The 16,053-nt window shown below is 36.3% G+C and overlaps 1 protein-coding gene across 1 annotated transcript in view; it reads right to left on the bottom strand.

The window, feature by feature from the left end:
- Nucleotides 1-16,053, bottom strand: part of DIAPH3 (diaphanous related formin 3) — a 435,206-nt gene that overhangs the window by 330,803 nt on the left and 88,350 nt on the right. Inside the window, exon 4 of the mRNA XM_006914939.3 lies at nt 5,722-5,852. Coding sequence (XP_006915001.1) covers nt 5,722-5,852 — 131 coding nt within the window. The remainder of the gene's footprint in view (nt 1-5,721; nt 5,853-16,053) is intronic.

Below are 16,053 nucleotides of genomic sequence, written 5' to 3'. Positions count from 1 at the left end.
TCACAACCGCCATCACCAGAATGCGAGACCCCAGAATCCTTCGTTGTCGTCTTGTTGCCCACAGACCACCCCCACGTGCTGTAAAGGTTAATTACTAACTATTCTGTCCCCACCAGTATAACTGAAGTATGTGTCTCTCCATTTTGCTTTTTATCCAATCCTAGAGATTTCCCAATTCACTTCTCCCTGTCCCCTTAACTGACCACAAATGGATTTCACGTAACCCTCCGTAAGTCTCCTCCTCTGTCTCTAACGCATAAAACAAGCTGCAAAACTGCCATTCTCCCCAAAATGTTCTCAACCCATTGAGATTTTTACTTCTGGGCATATCCTCAAAATTTTGGATCAAATAAACTCTTATAAGATTTTGCCATAAACTGGATGTTCTTTTGTCAACAAGCCAGTAATTTTAGCTCAAGGAGGCTCCAGGTCATTAGCATCCCTGTGCTTCCAGTAGTAGAAACACATTGATTCATTCTAACAGAAGGGATCTTAAATCTCAAAGATAAAGTTCTAAGGAACAGGACGTGACGCTCTACAATGACAAAACACACAGAGAAACAAGGTATGAGTAAAGGTGAAATGAAAAATCAACATCAGGACTGGGCCTGGGAAACCTTCATTTATTAGAAATAGAGACATAAGATATAAAATAATAATAGTTAATATGTTTAAAGAAAGACTTTAAAAAATAAGGAGCACAAAATCGTTAAAAATGACAAGTTTAAAACAGAGCCAAAGAGATATTATAGGGATGAAATCATAACTGTAAGAAGTTTAAATATACTGTATATGTTAAACAGCAGATTAGACATCAGTGAAGAGATAATTAAGAAACTAGATCTAAAAAGTATATCCCGAATAGAGAGAGACAAACAGGTGAATAATGTAAAGAGGTTAGGAAATAATGGTATATGCAGTAAGAAGGTCTAATTATAGGGAAAGTCAATTCGAAGAGATAACAGCTGACATTTTCGTCGAATTTATGAGACATCAATCATATTTAGGAAGCCCCCCATAAATTAGCAAGATAAATAAGAAATTCCACCTAGATACATGAAACTATAGAACACCAAAGACAAAACATTATAAAACCAGACAGAAAGAAAAGGCAGATTATCTGTAAAAACATGAGTTTTAGATAAAGACTCATCACTCTCAAAAACAACAATGAAAGACAGAAGAGAAAAATACCCTGAATGTACTAAGAAATATAAAAACCCTTAATGTCATACACTAGGAGAACAATCTTTCCCAAGTAAAGGCAAATAAAGTCACTTTCAGACACATAAAAAAGAGTTTACCATCAACAGACGCCAAGAGAACGTAATGATGTGTCTGAAGCAAAAGGAAAATCATCAGAGGAAAAAAACGTTCAAGGATCAAAAAGAATAAATATACGTGTTTGTACATATATACACATATACACATATTTGCAGTACAATTCAATAGTAATCGCTAATTTATAATATTAAAAAGAAAAAACATACAATTAACATATCACACAAAACTAGCATAACAATCAAGAGAGGGCAGTTAGTGTTAAAGTATTCTTAGGTTCGAAAAGAAAAAAAATTGCTTGCTTTTGTCCCTTTTCAGATGCAGGTTAAATTTCCTTTTTAAGTGTGTGCACGTTAAATTTTTTGTGTTATGATCAAAAAACAAAAGTCTTCCAAATTAGTAAATGAAGAAATACTGAAACGAGAAATTAAAAATCTATTCAAAAAAATTTAAGGATGAGGAAGAAGAAAACAGAAAGGAGAGGAGTGGAAGCGGGGAGAGAAAGGGGGAGGGAAAAGAAGGAAGAGCATGGAAAAAGTGAACCTGAAATTCAAAATGAAGTATCAGATATAAATTCCAATATGATTTTACAATCCATACAAAAAGATAAAAACTACAAAGAGATTATGATAGAATTTTTTCTAAAAAAAAGCATTCATGTTATTTATAGTTGATATTCCTAAAATATAAGAAAAAACAGAGGTATGAAAAATGTGATAGAATGTGAGTAGCTGCACATACTTTTAATTTAAGTAAATTTAAATTACTTAAATTTATGAAACAGAGAAAAACTCAAGTCTCAGAAGAACACACAGAAGATGATGCCATTTACATACTGTTGAAATGATATAAAACCAAATCATATGTTAATAAAGAGTATAAAACTATAATGAAAATACTGATAAGCCCAAAGTTCAGGACAGGGGTCACCACAGGGGAAGAAGGGGTTGTAGAATTAAGGAGGGGGAAGAAGGGGTTGTAGAATTAAGGAGGGGCGCATGGAAGCTTCAAAGTTATAGGAAATATTCCATGTCTTAGGCCCATCGGTAGGCAAGTGGGTGCTTGTTTTACTGTTCTGACAAATAGCCTTTTTTTTTTGTATGTTTAATATGCTATAAAAATAATTTTCAAAAATAAGTCAAAGTGTTAGTGACTTCAAAATTTTTAGTCTTGACTTTTTTCTTCAGACTGTACTGACACCACTGAATACGTCAATCTCACTGCTTGCAACAAGCTTTTTTAGTTCTCTCTTACATGTGCAGTACGTGGCACAAAACATATGTCAAGTCCAAAGTTAAGCTCCTCCACAGGCTTTATGTTTTGAATCCCAGAAAAGGAGAGAAATTAGATTCCAAACATGACACTGATTAAATGGAATAACAACACTTTAAGGCTGCTTACTCGCTTTGCAGTAAACATATTTTAACTGCAAATTTTTCTAAAGTGATTTTTCTCAAAATTATAGCTATTAATGTCATCAAACCTAGTTCCAAAACCTCCTTAGAAATCTAACAAAAAGATCACTTTAGCAAAAAAAATATTTCTTGTAAACTTTAAAATGTATATGTTAACTGTGAGTAAAGGAAAACAATGCCTAGAATCACAAAACACAAAGACCTGATAAGACTGGATTTTCTGAGACAGAAATCTTACCCTTGACAGCTGTGTCAAATTGAAAAAATGCAGATGCATTCTATAATTACCTTGCACTATGCGTAGACAGGTATGAACTACAACGCTTGACATCAGTCATAATGTTAGTGTCTACCTGGTTACGTTATCATCTCAATGTGTTTGATGACTTAAACATAATTGTTGACTATGTCAAGATCCACTAAAAGTTATATTTGATCATTTGAAGAACTTGCTCTTTTCCCAAGTGTTCCGAAAATAAAACAACCATGTCTTTTAGCTCAAAACTGTCACCAAGAATACTGAATAATCAATAAAACTTCAAACAGAAGAACTTTGCGATCTGCAAATCAACTCTTCAAAAAACCAGGCAAATAATCTGGTTTTCACGTAATTTACTATCCGGATAGTAAAATGTTGACATGGGTCATCATTGCTAGGCAGTTTCAGAAGTTGATAAATGGCTCTAAAAATATTAAATATGGGGGCAGGAGGTGCTCCTGCTTCTTCCTTGATTTTTAATTTAAATAAATCCTGATCCCAGCATTGAAGAACCGCCATTAATAACTTCACTTGTTTCTTTTTCAACTCTATTCACAGACATTAAAGAATTTTAACTCGTATTTTCTCAATAATACCACAGATCTAACAATCTCAAAAGCTTACGAAAGTTAGAATTCCTTCTCTCTTGGAATTTAGTCACATACTGTACATAAAAAAGAAAATACGAAAAAGTGATTTTATCGGCAGATACATCACAACTGATAGCAAAGTCCAAAGATTTGATCATGGGTATAACTTTAAGTTTTACATGTCCAGCTAAGTCATTCTTCTAATCAGAGCACTGGACATAGAAATACTGAGTATCTTCTCAATTTTCTGTCTACATAAAATGCCATGAATTTTTAAAAATTCCCAGTAAGATTTTCTATTCTTTTCAATTAAAAAGACTACTTCATGGAAACATCCATAGCACTTATGTATTCCTGATAATATATTCTAGAATTGTCGATTCTTGGGGAAAATAATTGCATTCCATAAGTGTTTGATTTCCTTTCAATTAGGTTCAAATGAAAGGGACATACAGCATTATTCCCCAGTTTTCCTAGGTGAAATCACCATTGGAATGTACATGAATTCATAAAAAAAAAAAAAACCCTTTCAATTTTTCTTTTGCTACCATATTATCTACTCAGAAGATGAAGGTGAAGAAGAAAAGGGAAAGGGAAAGTCTGTTAATTATATCAAAAAGCCATGAATATCTCCTGGGCCCAGTAGCTGCCGGATAAACTGAGAAATGAGTGTGAGAATCTCCCCATCGACCCAAAAATACCCTCTTCCCACACATGAACTCCACAGGAACAGGGCCTAGACTGGCTTTGCTATTTACTCAAGGCCCGCATCTAAGATAGTACTTGGAAAATAGCAAGTGCTCAATAATTATTTTTTGAATGAACACATTTAACGAGGGTGGTTTAAGCGGGAAACCAGAGCCGTTCGAGTATGACCAAACCTGTTAGATATGTTAGATAAAATCCTAATTCAACTTAGTTTCTAACAACACTAGCCAAGGTAAGACTGGAGAAGGCTAAAATCAAACCTCATTGTTTCAACCGATAATTCTTTAACGAGCACCTTCCATATGCTAAGCACTGTGTTGGTAAAGGGATGTAAATAATATATATGAAGTCCCTGGTCTCATTCCCACCATTGGTTTATAGTATAAACCAACGTAGTATAGTGGCAAAATACAATAAAACAAAGTTCAAATATACTACAGATGCTGTCTTCACTCTTCACACTTCTGAAACCTCACTCACTTTCGTGACTCTGCAAGGAGGGTCTTTTTGTTTTAAATAGGTGTACTGTCAATATTTTTTTTCATACTATAGAGTAACTACAGGTATATCCAAAAAGAGCACTAATCAGATAGTATCACAGATTCCTTTACATATTAACAAATCATAGTTTGTCATTCTGGCCCTCAGAAAATTTATATATACACACATATATATAAAAACATACATACACAAATATATATGTACACGCATTTAGGTATATTCTTATGCAGAAATAAGCACTGATTTGTTACACAATAAAAAAGTCAAAACTGATCTACTTTACACCCCTGGAGCTCTGAAATTCTAATTCTATGACTGTTCAGATACTTTATAATAACTTCTGCTTAAACTTTTTCAAGAATATGCTGAGCTACAAAGTCCAAAATTTGATCTAGAGACACCCTTATGGTCATGCTGCCAGATACAGGACGCCCAGTTAAATTTGGATTTCACAAAAAACAATATTTTTAATGTTAGCATGTCTAAAGTACAGATTTTACTGGGCATCCTGTATTTACAGTTCCTAAATCTAAAACACTAAACTAACACAACCATAATAAAGGAAAAAAAATTAATAGTATTTCTTGCTATATCAAACAGGACTCAGCCAGTATATATGCAATACCAGAATTCAGAGCAAAACTGTCACATTAAATTAGTAGTTTCTGATCATGATTGTTCTCTTTTAAAAAATACCCCATTTTTAAAAATTCTAAGAAAAACCATGTATTTTTAAATACATCGGCTATGTTATCACTCAACAATTAATAGAAAAGTACTATTGAGACTATTATTTCTTCATGCATATAAATACTATGTATTCAACTTTTACCTTGAGAAGCTGTACGGGTCTACCAGGTACTTATTTACAGGTGCCATAAAGAAAGTATTTTTTTAAAAATCACAGATAAAAACAAACTACTGAATTCAGTCACATGCCCTGATGATGTTTGGAGACATGAATTACCTCACGGGATTACTAGTCAAAGACACGCGGAGAGACTCGAGGCATGTGACGAGTCTCTCATCCGCAGGCCCCATTTTTAGTTCACGGATGAATTCCTGAGGGGAGATCTGCCGATTTCTCTTAAGACTTCCCTGTAAAATAAATTGAAAAAAAAAAAAAAAAGAATTTCAATTCATGCTGTGTGAAGATGACCCATTAAAATAACAATTACATTAATCACACTTTTCACGTTGACCGCTGCACACAAGTGCTCAGAGCAATATGATTCTGAGGGGATAATTTCCTCACTTCTGTCCATAAATCTATAAATTCATAGTCCATGGTATCCACAAAAGACAGCAACATAATATCAAAAGGTGTATAAATTAACTGCTTTTCAAATCTAAAATATAATAGAAAACAAAGTGTATATCACAGAAAATATCTTAAAACATAGAAATATAGTTTAGGCACACACAAAATAAAAATCAAAACTCAACACAAGAATGACCCTATTAAAAATTAATATTCCAACCAACACAAAAAGCTGTAAATCATTAATTCATTCAACCACCATGAAGTACCTAGTTCTAGGCACTGTAGACACAGAGATGATCAAAACCTAAGTCTGGAAGGAGAAATGCCAGCAAAGAAATTATCCTTTTGAGGGCAGGTTAAGTCCTATAATACGGTACCGAGCAACCCAAAAGAGAAACAGAAGCTAACTTGGCAGCACACGTGGGGACTGTGAAACAGGGAGAAGGTAGGAGTTAGGGAGGCAAAGAATTAGACGGGAATACCTTCCAGACTAAAACGTAACACACGTGTATACCCAAAAAGAAAAACAAAAGCACATATAACTAAAGATAGGGGCAGATGGTGGCGGGGTAAAGCACTACTACACAATTAGCTTCTCCAGGGGAGTCTCAGGAGGATCGCTCTGGCGGCAGTTATGATATACGGATTAGAAGAGTTGGAGTTCACTCAGTAGTCAACATTAAGTGCCTACGAAGTGCCAGACGCTGTTTTAAGTTCTGAAAAAAAGAGCAGTGAGCAAGAGACAAAAACCTCTACCTGCACGGGGCTTTATTCTCCAAGGGAAGAATAAGGAAAGACAATAAAGAAGTAATTAAAATATATTGCCCTGTAGATAGCGATTAGTGCTACAGAGGAAAGGAAAAGCAGAGAAGAGGAACAGGAGCATAGGAGACGGGATACGATTTCAAATTGGGAGGCTGAAGAGAGCCTCACAGAGAAGAATCCGAAGGCCTCAAACTTGAGTGTTAAGACTATAAGGTCTGAGGAGTGAGCTGACCACGCAGATATCCAGAAAAATGCTGTGATGGAGGGGACTATAGGCCTTAAAGCCACCAAAAGAATTGTGACTCTTACTGAGATCAGAAGCATCATCAGAAGCAGAAAGACCTGATGAGAAGATACATATATAGTCCAGATGGGAAATGAAGAGGTCGAACGAACAGTAAAGTTCAGAATTATATTTAAAATACAAATTACACATCCAAGGTGAAGGAAAGGTATGGTACATATTCAAAAGCAGATTAGTTGGGATGGCAGGTAATTAGGTGATTTTTTTTTTTAAATATCTTTTCATTTTTATTAGTTTGCTATATAGTATACAGCAAACATTCCCAATAATGCAAAACAAATTAGCCCTAGGAAGGTGATTTTCATCAATAGCAAAGTGGTAATTTACTGAAGAAAAACTTGATGGCAAAATCTCAAGAAAATAAAATGATAAAGTTGAAAAGGGAAATGAAGTGGTGAAGCGCTGAAAATTAATATCCAATTTTTATCAGTGACTATATTATATCTCAAGAGAATAAATTCAACTTATATTAACATAGCATTTATCAATGTCTTTTTTTATTTAAATTACTGAGTACTGCTTGTTGAACACAGACAATTTAAAAAACAGAGAAATGGGAGAAAAGGCATCTCAAAGTGACTATTAATTTGATATTTGTTTTTAAAGTATATTTTCCTCCTCATACATAAAAATAAGCAGCAATAAGTACATTTGGATTAAAGAAGTAATATTCAAAGGCGTTTTAAAAAGCCACCTGCCTATGTCTAAACCCTATCTCACAATCACTTTTAATTCTCTTAACTGTTTCTTCTGATAGCTACTTAATGTCTAAATTATGTGCTTATTCTGATCTTTTTAAACTTGTAACTTTTTAATATTACCTTGTACTTCGGTAATAAAAGATAAGGATTTAATTATCTTAAATCATTACAACTTCTACTCTCCTACCCTGTGACTATAATTACAGATAACCTTAATTGAACCAAAAGACACAATTCCACAAAATGGGAGCTCACTGAATCCACATTCTGTGGGGTCCTTACAAAAATCTTAAGTTTAGGCACCCAAAACTCTGAACAATGCATAAACTGCTTTTGCAACACAGAATACAACATTATATGTCCCCGTTCATGAAGTCCTCCAGCAACTATAACTCCCATGTTGGTTCCCCTCCATGGAACAGTGGGAACAGAGAAGCATGTCAGCTCTTGCCTCCTATTCATTGTTGGGCTGGAGGTCCCAGCAAGTGCATTAAAGCAACAACAGATATACGGACTAGAAAGGAAGAAGTAAAATTGTCTTTATTTGTACATGAGATGATTATCTACATGATTTTAGTAAGGTCAGAGATTAAAAGTTCAACATATAAAACTAATTCGTATTTCTAAATATTATCAGCATTTAGAAAATGAAAATTTTAAATATACTATTTCAGTAGCACCATAAAATATAATTACGAAAATTTTTGAACAAGGGAACTATCTATACACCGAAAACTATAAAATGTTGTAGAGAGAAATTAAAGATGTCCTAAATAAATGAGGATGTTATACCATGTTTGTAGATTAGAAGACTCCATATTATTAAGAATATCCATTAAACACATTTTGTGAAAAATAATCTACAGATTCAATATGATAACCATCCAAATCCCAGCAAGCTTTTTTTGCAGAAATTGAGAAGCGTGTTCTGAAATTGACATGGAAATATGGGGGATGGATCTAAAAGAGAACAATTTTGAAAAAGAATAAAGTTGGGGGCTCTTTGTCTGAGTTCAAGATTTATTATAAAGCTACAGTAATCAAATTAGAAGCCATCATAGAACAGAGTCCAGAGATACACTTGAACCTGTGTGGTCAATGATTTTCAACAAAGGTGTCAAGGTAATTCAATCGAGTAGGAAGGAATCTCTTAACCAAATGGCGTTGGAATAATTAAATATCCATGTGAAAGAAAGTAAACCTAAATTCTAGACCTAAATGTAACAGTTAAAACTAAAAAATGTCTGGAAGAAAATGAATCTTTAATATTCTGGGGGAAGGCCAAATTTTTTTAGATAGGATACAAAAGGCACTAACTATAAAATTCTTCAACATTTAAAACTTCCACTCTTTTATTCAGATAGTTTCATTAAAAAAATTAAAAGTAAGTCACAGACTAAGAAAATATTTGCAATGCACGTCAAGAACTGAGCAGAGTCTGAGATTCTACCCTACACACAAATTAAGTTAGCCTGCTACTGTTTTCGTGGATGCTGGCAGAAGACACAAGACTCCTAAGTAGAGACAAAATACTTTATCACACATATATATTGGTCCCCCAAACCACCATCTCCCCTGATGGATGATGGATTCTTGCACGTGCAGTGGGCTGCATTGCAGGGGAGAACACTGAACTTGGGGGTGGCGGGGGGTGGGGGGAAAGTCATCTTTCTTTTTTTACAGCGAACAGTAGCAAGCCTGCTCATTATCCTTGGACAGACATAACTTCACCTCTAAGGCTTCTCATTGCAAAGGCAACCCTGAGAAATGGCCTGGGTAAGGAGCAGTCGGACCTTGAATTCTTGGCATAACCAGAAAAAAATACACAGTGATACTCATGACAGACTGCCTCTCCCAATGATAAATGTTTTCTCATAAAGGATGTGTATTCAGAATATTTAACAAACTCCTATAACTCAGTAGTGATAACACAAATGGACCAATTTAAAAATTGGATAAAAAAACTTCACAAGAGATATACGAATGGCCAATAATCACATGAAATGATGCCCACAATCATTTGTCAAGAGGGAAATGCAAATTAAAACCACAAATGAAATAACGCCACATGCCCCCTAGAGTGTTGAGGATGTAGAGCATCTGGAACTCTCCCGTGACTGGTGGAGACTTAACATGGTATTGCCACTTTGGAAAACAGTTTGATAGTTTTTTTGTTTGGTCTGGTTTGGTTTTTAAAGTTAAATATGCAGACCGTAAGACTCAGCAAGTGCACAAGTAGGTGTTTAGCAGGAAAGGAAAAAAATATACATACACACAGTGTAAAGAACAGTTTTATTCATAACAGCCAATGACTGGGAACAGCCTAAGTTTTCATCAACAAGTCGTGGTTTGCCCATACAGTGGAATACTACGCAACTATGAAAAACTTCACTCCTGATAACACAGCAAGATAGATGAACCCAAACAAAAAAGTAGTATATGGTTCCACTCGTCTGAAAGACCAAGACCAAACTGTCAATCTTTTTTCTGGGCTCATTCTAGTTCGAGACATGGAAACAGAGCTGTTAATTTTTGGTGTGTTTGGTTGAAGGATGAGGGTAAAGGTGGACATTTTAAATGGGGCAGAAAATTCGTTTTTCCTGTTAACACACACACAAAAAAAACAAACTCACTGGCTAACAATACTTCTTTATTTCAGCCATATTAAGTTTTTCCATTTTGTACAATTTATTACCTAAAGAAAGGCCTCTGCATTTTCACCTGAGGTCTCTGCCCTTAACGCCCACCCGCCTCTTCCCCAAACCCTTCCCCACATCACTGCTATGTTCTTGCACAGGCCAACTCTTACATATCAGGTAGATTTGGGCTGAGACTAACTTCTCAGGACAGGCCTTTTATGAGCCACGCAATCTGAGCCCCCCACCTACGGATTCCTTTTTCAAAATTCCCATCGCTCTGTATTAAAATAACTTTTCCATTTATCATTTAAAGGATATACTGAGTGCCTACTGTGTGCCCAAACGTGTTTACATGATGTGGATATAGAGGTAAAACAAGACAAAGATGGCTGCTAGGTTTTTAGTCTACGCCCAAACGCGGTGCCATCTGCTTAATTGAGAAGACAGAAGGAGAGTGAGTGATAGCGGAAGTAGCTATTTAAGAGGCGCAAGTCTGAGCAAAGGACATTTTTCTCTCCAAGAAAATAACATTTGAGTAGAGACGAGAGGGAAGAGGAGGGGACATAAAAAACCTGGGAGAAGGGTATTTCAAGCAAACAGGAAAAAATACGAATGAACCTGGCATATTCAAAGGACAGCAAGAAGATGCGTCTAAGTCCCAGGGAGCGTGACACGGATATAGAGGACGCGGACAGAGAAAACAGGCCTCTCTGATCCTGGAGACAGGGGACTGAAAAACCACATACAGTCTGAGTGCCAAATGTTTGTGTCGATTCTTAAGCTAAGAATGCTTTTCACGTTTTCAAAAGCTTCTAAAAAGAGGAAGAAGAAGAGGAGATTGGAGAGGAGAGGGAGGAGGAAGACAAAGCAACAGCAACTGAGAGCCTGGGGACACACAACGCCTGCTCACTGTGTGGCCGTTTAAGAAAAGTTTGCTGGTCACTGACAGGGCCTCGCAAACCACAGCAAGGACTTCAGGTTTTATTCTCAGGGGATGGAAAACTACTCGAGGGTACCGAACATAGAAAAGATCTAACAAGCATTCTTAAAAGGAAATTCTAACTACTGTACGGCAGCAGACTGTAAGTGACAAAACGTGAAACGAGGACACGAATTAGAAGGCTATTGTATTGTTTGGTCAGGACGTGACAGTGGCCCGAGATAAAATGCCGGTGATGGACGACGGGAGAGTTGCTCGATGCGAAGGTAAATCAGACAAGACTTGCAGATAGTTTGGCTGTAAGGCGTCGAAGATGATGCCAAAGTTTTTGGTCTCAACAACTAAATAAATAGTGCCACCATTTACCAATCACTGTAATCTTGTCAACGTCGGCTTGAGTAGTGGATTGGGGAGAAGCCTAATCAGAAGTTTAAGGGGGAGAAGAAGAATGGACAACTCTTCTGAAGGGATTTCCTATAAAAGGGAGCAAAGAACCGGGGAACCTGAACCATGTTCGCATGCTGACACGAATGACCACGCCGAGGGGAAGACACTGCGATGCAGAGCGTAGATACAGAACAGAGAAACAAACGAGTACACAAACAAACAAACAAACAAACAAAATCCTTGCGTAAAGGACCGACGACGTGACGCAGGACATAAGGGGAAGGACTGACCTTATGCAGTCGCGTGGAACGTGTATCACCGACAGAAGAGCTAAAGCGGGACCCGAGGGAACAGGCTCAGGAAGACTCGCTTTCGGTGACTGGAAAGTGAGAAGTGGCAGTTCTATTCTCATCAGAGCGACATGCTCGGTGATAAAGGCAGCAAGAATCAGCCAGAAGTAAGGATGCAGAGCTGGCGGTTATGAGAAGAAAAGGCATGAAGTCATTTTGAGAAAGTGAAGGTCAAGCGCACCGACAAGGTTGGACATCGGTAAGGGGACCGTTAAGAGCTTGCTGGTTGACGGTGGTCATTCAGGACATACGAGTCCGTGTGGCTATATGCTTCTCCCAGATGCACACGGTGCTGAGGTGCGAATGCAGAGGAGGTGGCCAGTTTCGCCAAGGGCAGAGTTTATACGGATGAAAAGGCAAGTGAACTGATGCTTTATGCAAGAGAACAGAGGGCTGGGTCTAAGGTCCATAAGAGGTAAAGGTATGGCGGGGAGGGTGGGGAAGTTAAGAAACATTTTTAAAAAATGGTAGTGTCAACAGATTAACAGTTCTAAAAGGGTTATAGAATTCTTAAAGTGGAAATCTTAGGAAGCACAAAAGAGAGGTGATGCTCAGGAAAGGAAGTCTGTAAACCATATTTAGAGGTGGTATTTTACTTTCCAAGGTAATGGGGTTGTTGAGATTCGGTGGGAAAACGAAGATCAATGGGAGTGATAAAATCAAAGGAAACAAGAGTATAGAGTGTCGGATGGACCATCTATGTGAATGATGACGTTAGCGAGGATGATGACAGTTAGCAGGAGGAAAAGCAATGAGCTAGGTACCCAAGTCTTCTAGGAGTAAGGAGCTGTTGGTACATGTCGGCACCTCTTTATGTCGCCATCTGCTCCACCAGAACCCACCTACTCGGGCAATGTCTGCTTCCATCGAATTCATCGCTGCGTCACCAATCCCTTGTAAAATGCCTGGCATTCGATTGTGAACGAGGTTGTAATAAAATGGAAGGTATGTATAGACCAAGGATTAAAACAGGAGGAAGATAACTCACACACACACACACAAAAATTCTGAAAAAACAAATACTTAGAAAGGAATATTTCAAATTAAAAACACAGGAAATAGACCAGATAATTGGATTAATTTTCAGCACAATTTCCCCCCTTTTATTATATTATGTTCAAAATACAGGTATAAAAGAAAGGAAATTGAGGGAAGAAAATATTATGTTACACGGATAACCAGAAATATTCCTTTTAAGTACAGCTCATCTTGAGTTTCTTTCATTCTACATAACTTCAAAGGAAGGAGAAGGAGAGAGGGGAAGGATCCTCACGTCTGCATATATCCAAGTCCATTAGCCATGAAGATGAAGATACTTAGAAAGCTTTATCCCTGTGATATCAAACACATGACACAGATAAGGATGTCTGCCCGACATCATGAAAATTAGAAGGGTATTTATCCGACATAATTTTTAAATCTTTTTTAATCCCTTAGTAGATTTTATTCTAAAACGCCAAATGTAAAACGGAAAGAAAAGTACATACATTACTCTTGTCGGATCCCTTATTAAATATACTCTAAGATATAAAACATAACACATGCTTTCAGTATTTATTTCCCTTACCATTTCTAATCCTCTAAAACCAAACATTATTTCTTTCACTATGTAACTATTAAAGGTAATAGTAACCGTTTCCTTTGACCCTTCTTAGACCAGATTCTTTTGTACCTGCCTCAAAGCCTGCATTTCACCTGAGTTCAAATATAAAAAATTATTCGGTGCATGTACCCTCATTTATTTATTTGTTTGCAGAGTAATTTGGAATACCATTTCTATGACAAATTAAAAAATATATCGTATTTCCAGTTACCAGTGGAAAGTATTGAAGTGACTTCCTTTCATTTTTTTCTAATGGTTGAATGATTTCTATACAACCACAGAGAATCTACCATTAAATGATAACCTGATTTTTAAAATAATAAAAGTAAAAAGCTACATCTAGAAAGTCTGCATGCTCTGCAAGGCACAGCATGAACGCCACCATCGGTCAGAACAAAGATCTTTCAGTCCCCAGTAGAGGGTCTAACAGCCTGCAGGTGCTTTAAGCAAAAGTTTGCCTAGATTTGAGACATCGCAGGAATCAGAAATTATTTCCTTCAGCATTACTCCAAATGCTGTAAACCATGATTCAACACAGTAAATCAAACCTTATTTCTCCCAAAAAGTAGCCCATATCACAATTAACCATGCAACATTCTCAAATGCGGGTAATAGTCTCTCAGACTTTTAAAATGCTGATTTTCTTTACGAATTTAACATGAAGATCCAAACTATATGGTTTCTGGAGATTTAAAATTTTAAATGTCGGGGGATTGGAAGAACAGGTTGAAATCTTAAGTGATTTTTGTGTGAAGTTAGTCACTTAGGCTCAAGTCCTCCTCTACGACATTCATTCTGTAATTTTTTTGCATGTAAACTGCAGAAAACAGAATAATTCCATCACCATAAAGCCAAGATAGTCAAAAAGCTTAAGTTCTTATAGTTATAAGAGCATGCGTGCATACGTGTGTGTGTCTATCTCTACGTATGTGGGTTTTTATCTGTGTCAGTAACTGTAAATGAAACTGCTTCGGTTTTAGCATTATAATTCCTGAATTCTTGGTACCTATTATTTAAGTGATGAAACTTGCACAGATGAATAAGATGATGAGAGATGTGGAGACTATTTAAAACAATAGTTTGCATTGATAATGACAATATTTTAAGAAAACAGCAGAGTCAGCACTGGACAAAAAAAAAGGGTAAGCACAGTTGCTGCCAAAGGGGTAATTATAATCTAAATTACTATCATGTATATTGCTATTAAAATGCATTGCAAAAATTTTTCAATGCATTTTTCATTTTTCAAGTGATTTCTAGCATCTCTCATGTCACTGATCAACAGAAACCCTAAGCTGTCATTGTAACACGAGTTCCGTGTTTTGAGAACGTTTATAACCCCAGCAGCTCCCTATTGCCAATAAAATCTGTTATTCAGAGATGAGATTATGCAAACTCATAGAAACTACGAGTGATGAAAAGTACTGCAGAAAGATGCATTCACCAACAAAATAAAGGTTAGCAAAGACTCCCCCTAAGGAGTTAGTTATAATTTTTTTCATGAATATTTCATGAACACCATTAGGTACCAAAAACTGGCTTAATTTTGGAGGCTCCTTTTAAATAATGTACGTTAAAAATAGCATACGTTACAAGTTTAGAAATATCAAGTGCGTTTTTACAAAGAAATATCCAATACTAATTTCTTAGACACTTTAAAATTAAATTAAAATAAAAGAAATTCGACACGCATTTCTCTTATTACCCATCAGTACATCACTAGCATCGACTTTCCTACTATTCTGTTCACAGGAAAGCTTTCCTGCATTGGCTCCTTTTCTTCCATAAGACACCTGAACACTTAGACCATTTTACATATTCAAGAAGAGTTGCTGTAACTGCTGAAACGCAATATCCTGGTACTATAACACTTCTATTTGCTTAGCACAGCCAGAACTGAGGTGTTATTTTAGCTTTCAATGTTCAAAAATGGTATATGTTAACAGTCATCTGTTTCTACCCATAGCCAGGGAATAGCAGTTGAATAAGCAATGGTGAGCCACACCACACACAGGACCACGCTGCATGAACTGTAGCGTGTAGTTATAAGAATGAGGAAGATGCTGAACTAATATATCATGGTCGTCAGGATATATTTTGAAGTAAAAAAATTACAAAAGAATATATGCAATATATTACCTCGTAGTTATAAAAGACAAATTAGAAAAATACACATGTATCTGTTTGTTTGTACAAAAAGATAGAGGAAGGAATAAGATACTAAATGTGGAACTAATCAAACTGTATAGTGTGGACGGGAACATGGTAAAGAGAAAAGAGGGTGAGTGACAATTCTCTGAACATATCTTTTCGTGTAGTTTTGACTTTTGGAACTATAGTGATGTT

This window comes from Pteropus alecto, unplaced genomic scaffold (assembly GCF_000325575.1).
Source record: "Pteropus alecto unplaced genomic scaffold, ASM32557v1 scaffold35, whole genome shotgun sequence".
NCBI classification, from domain to species: domain Eukaryota; kingdom Metazoa; phylum Chordata; class Mammalia; order Chiroptera; family Pteropodidae; genus Pteropus; species Pteropus alecto.
Note: the sequence above shows the minus strand (reverse complement) of the source record. Positions and strands in the feature narration are given on the sequence as shown.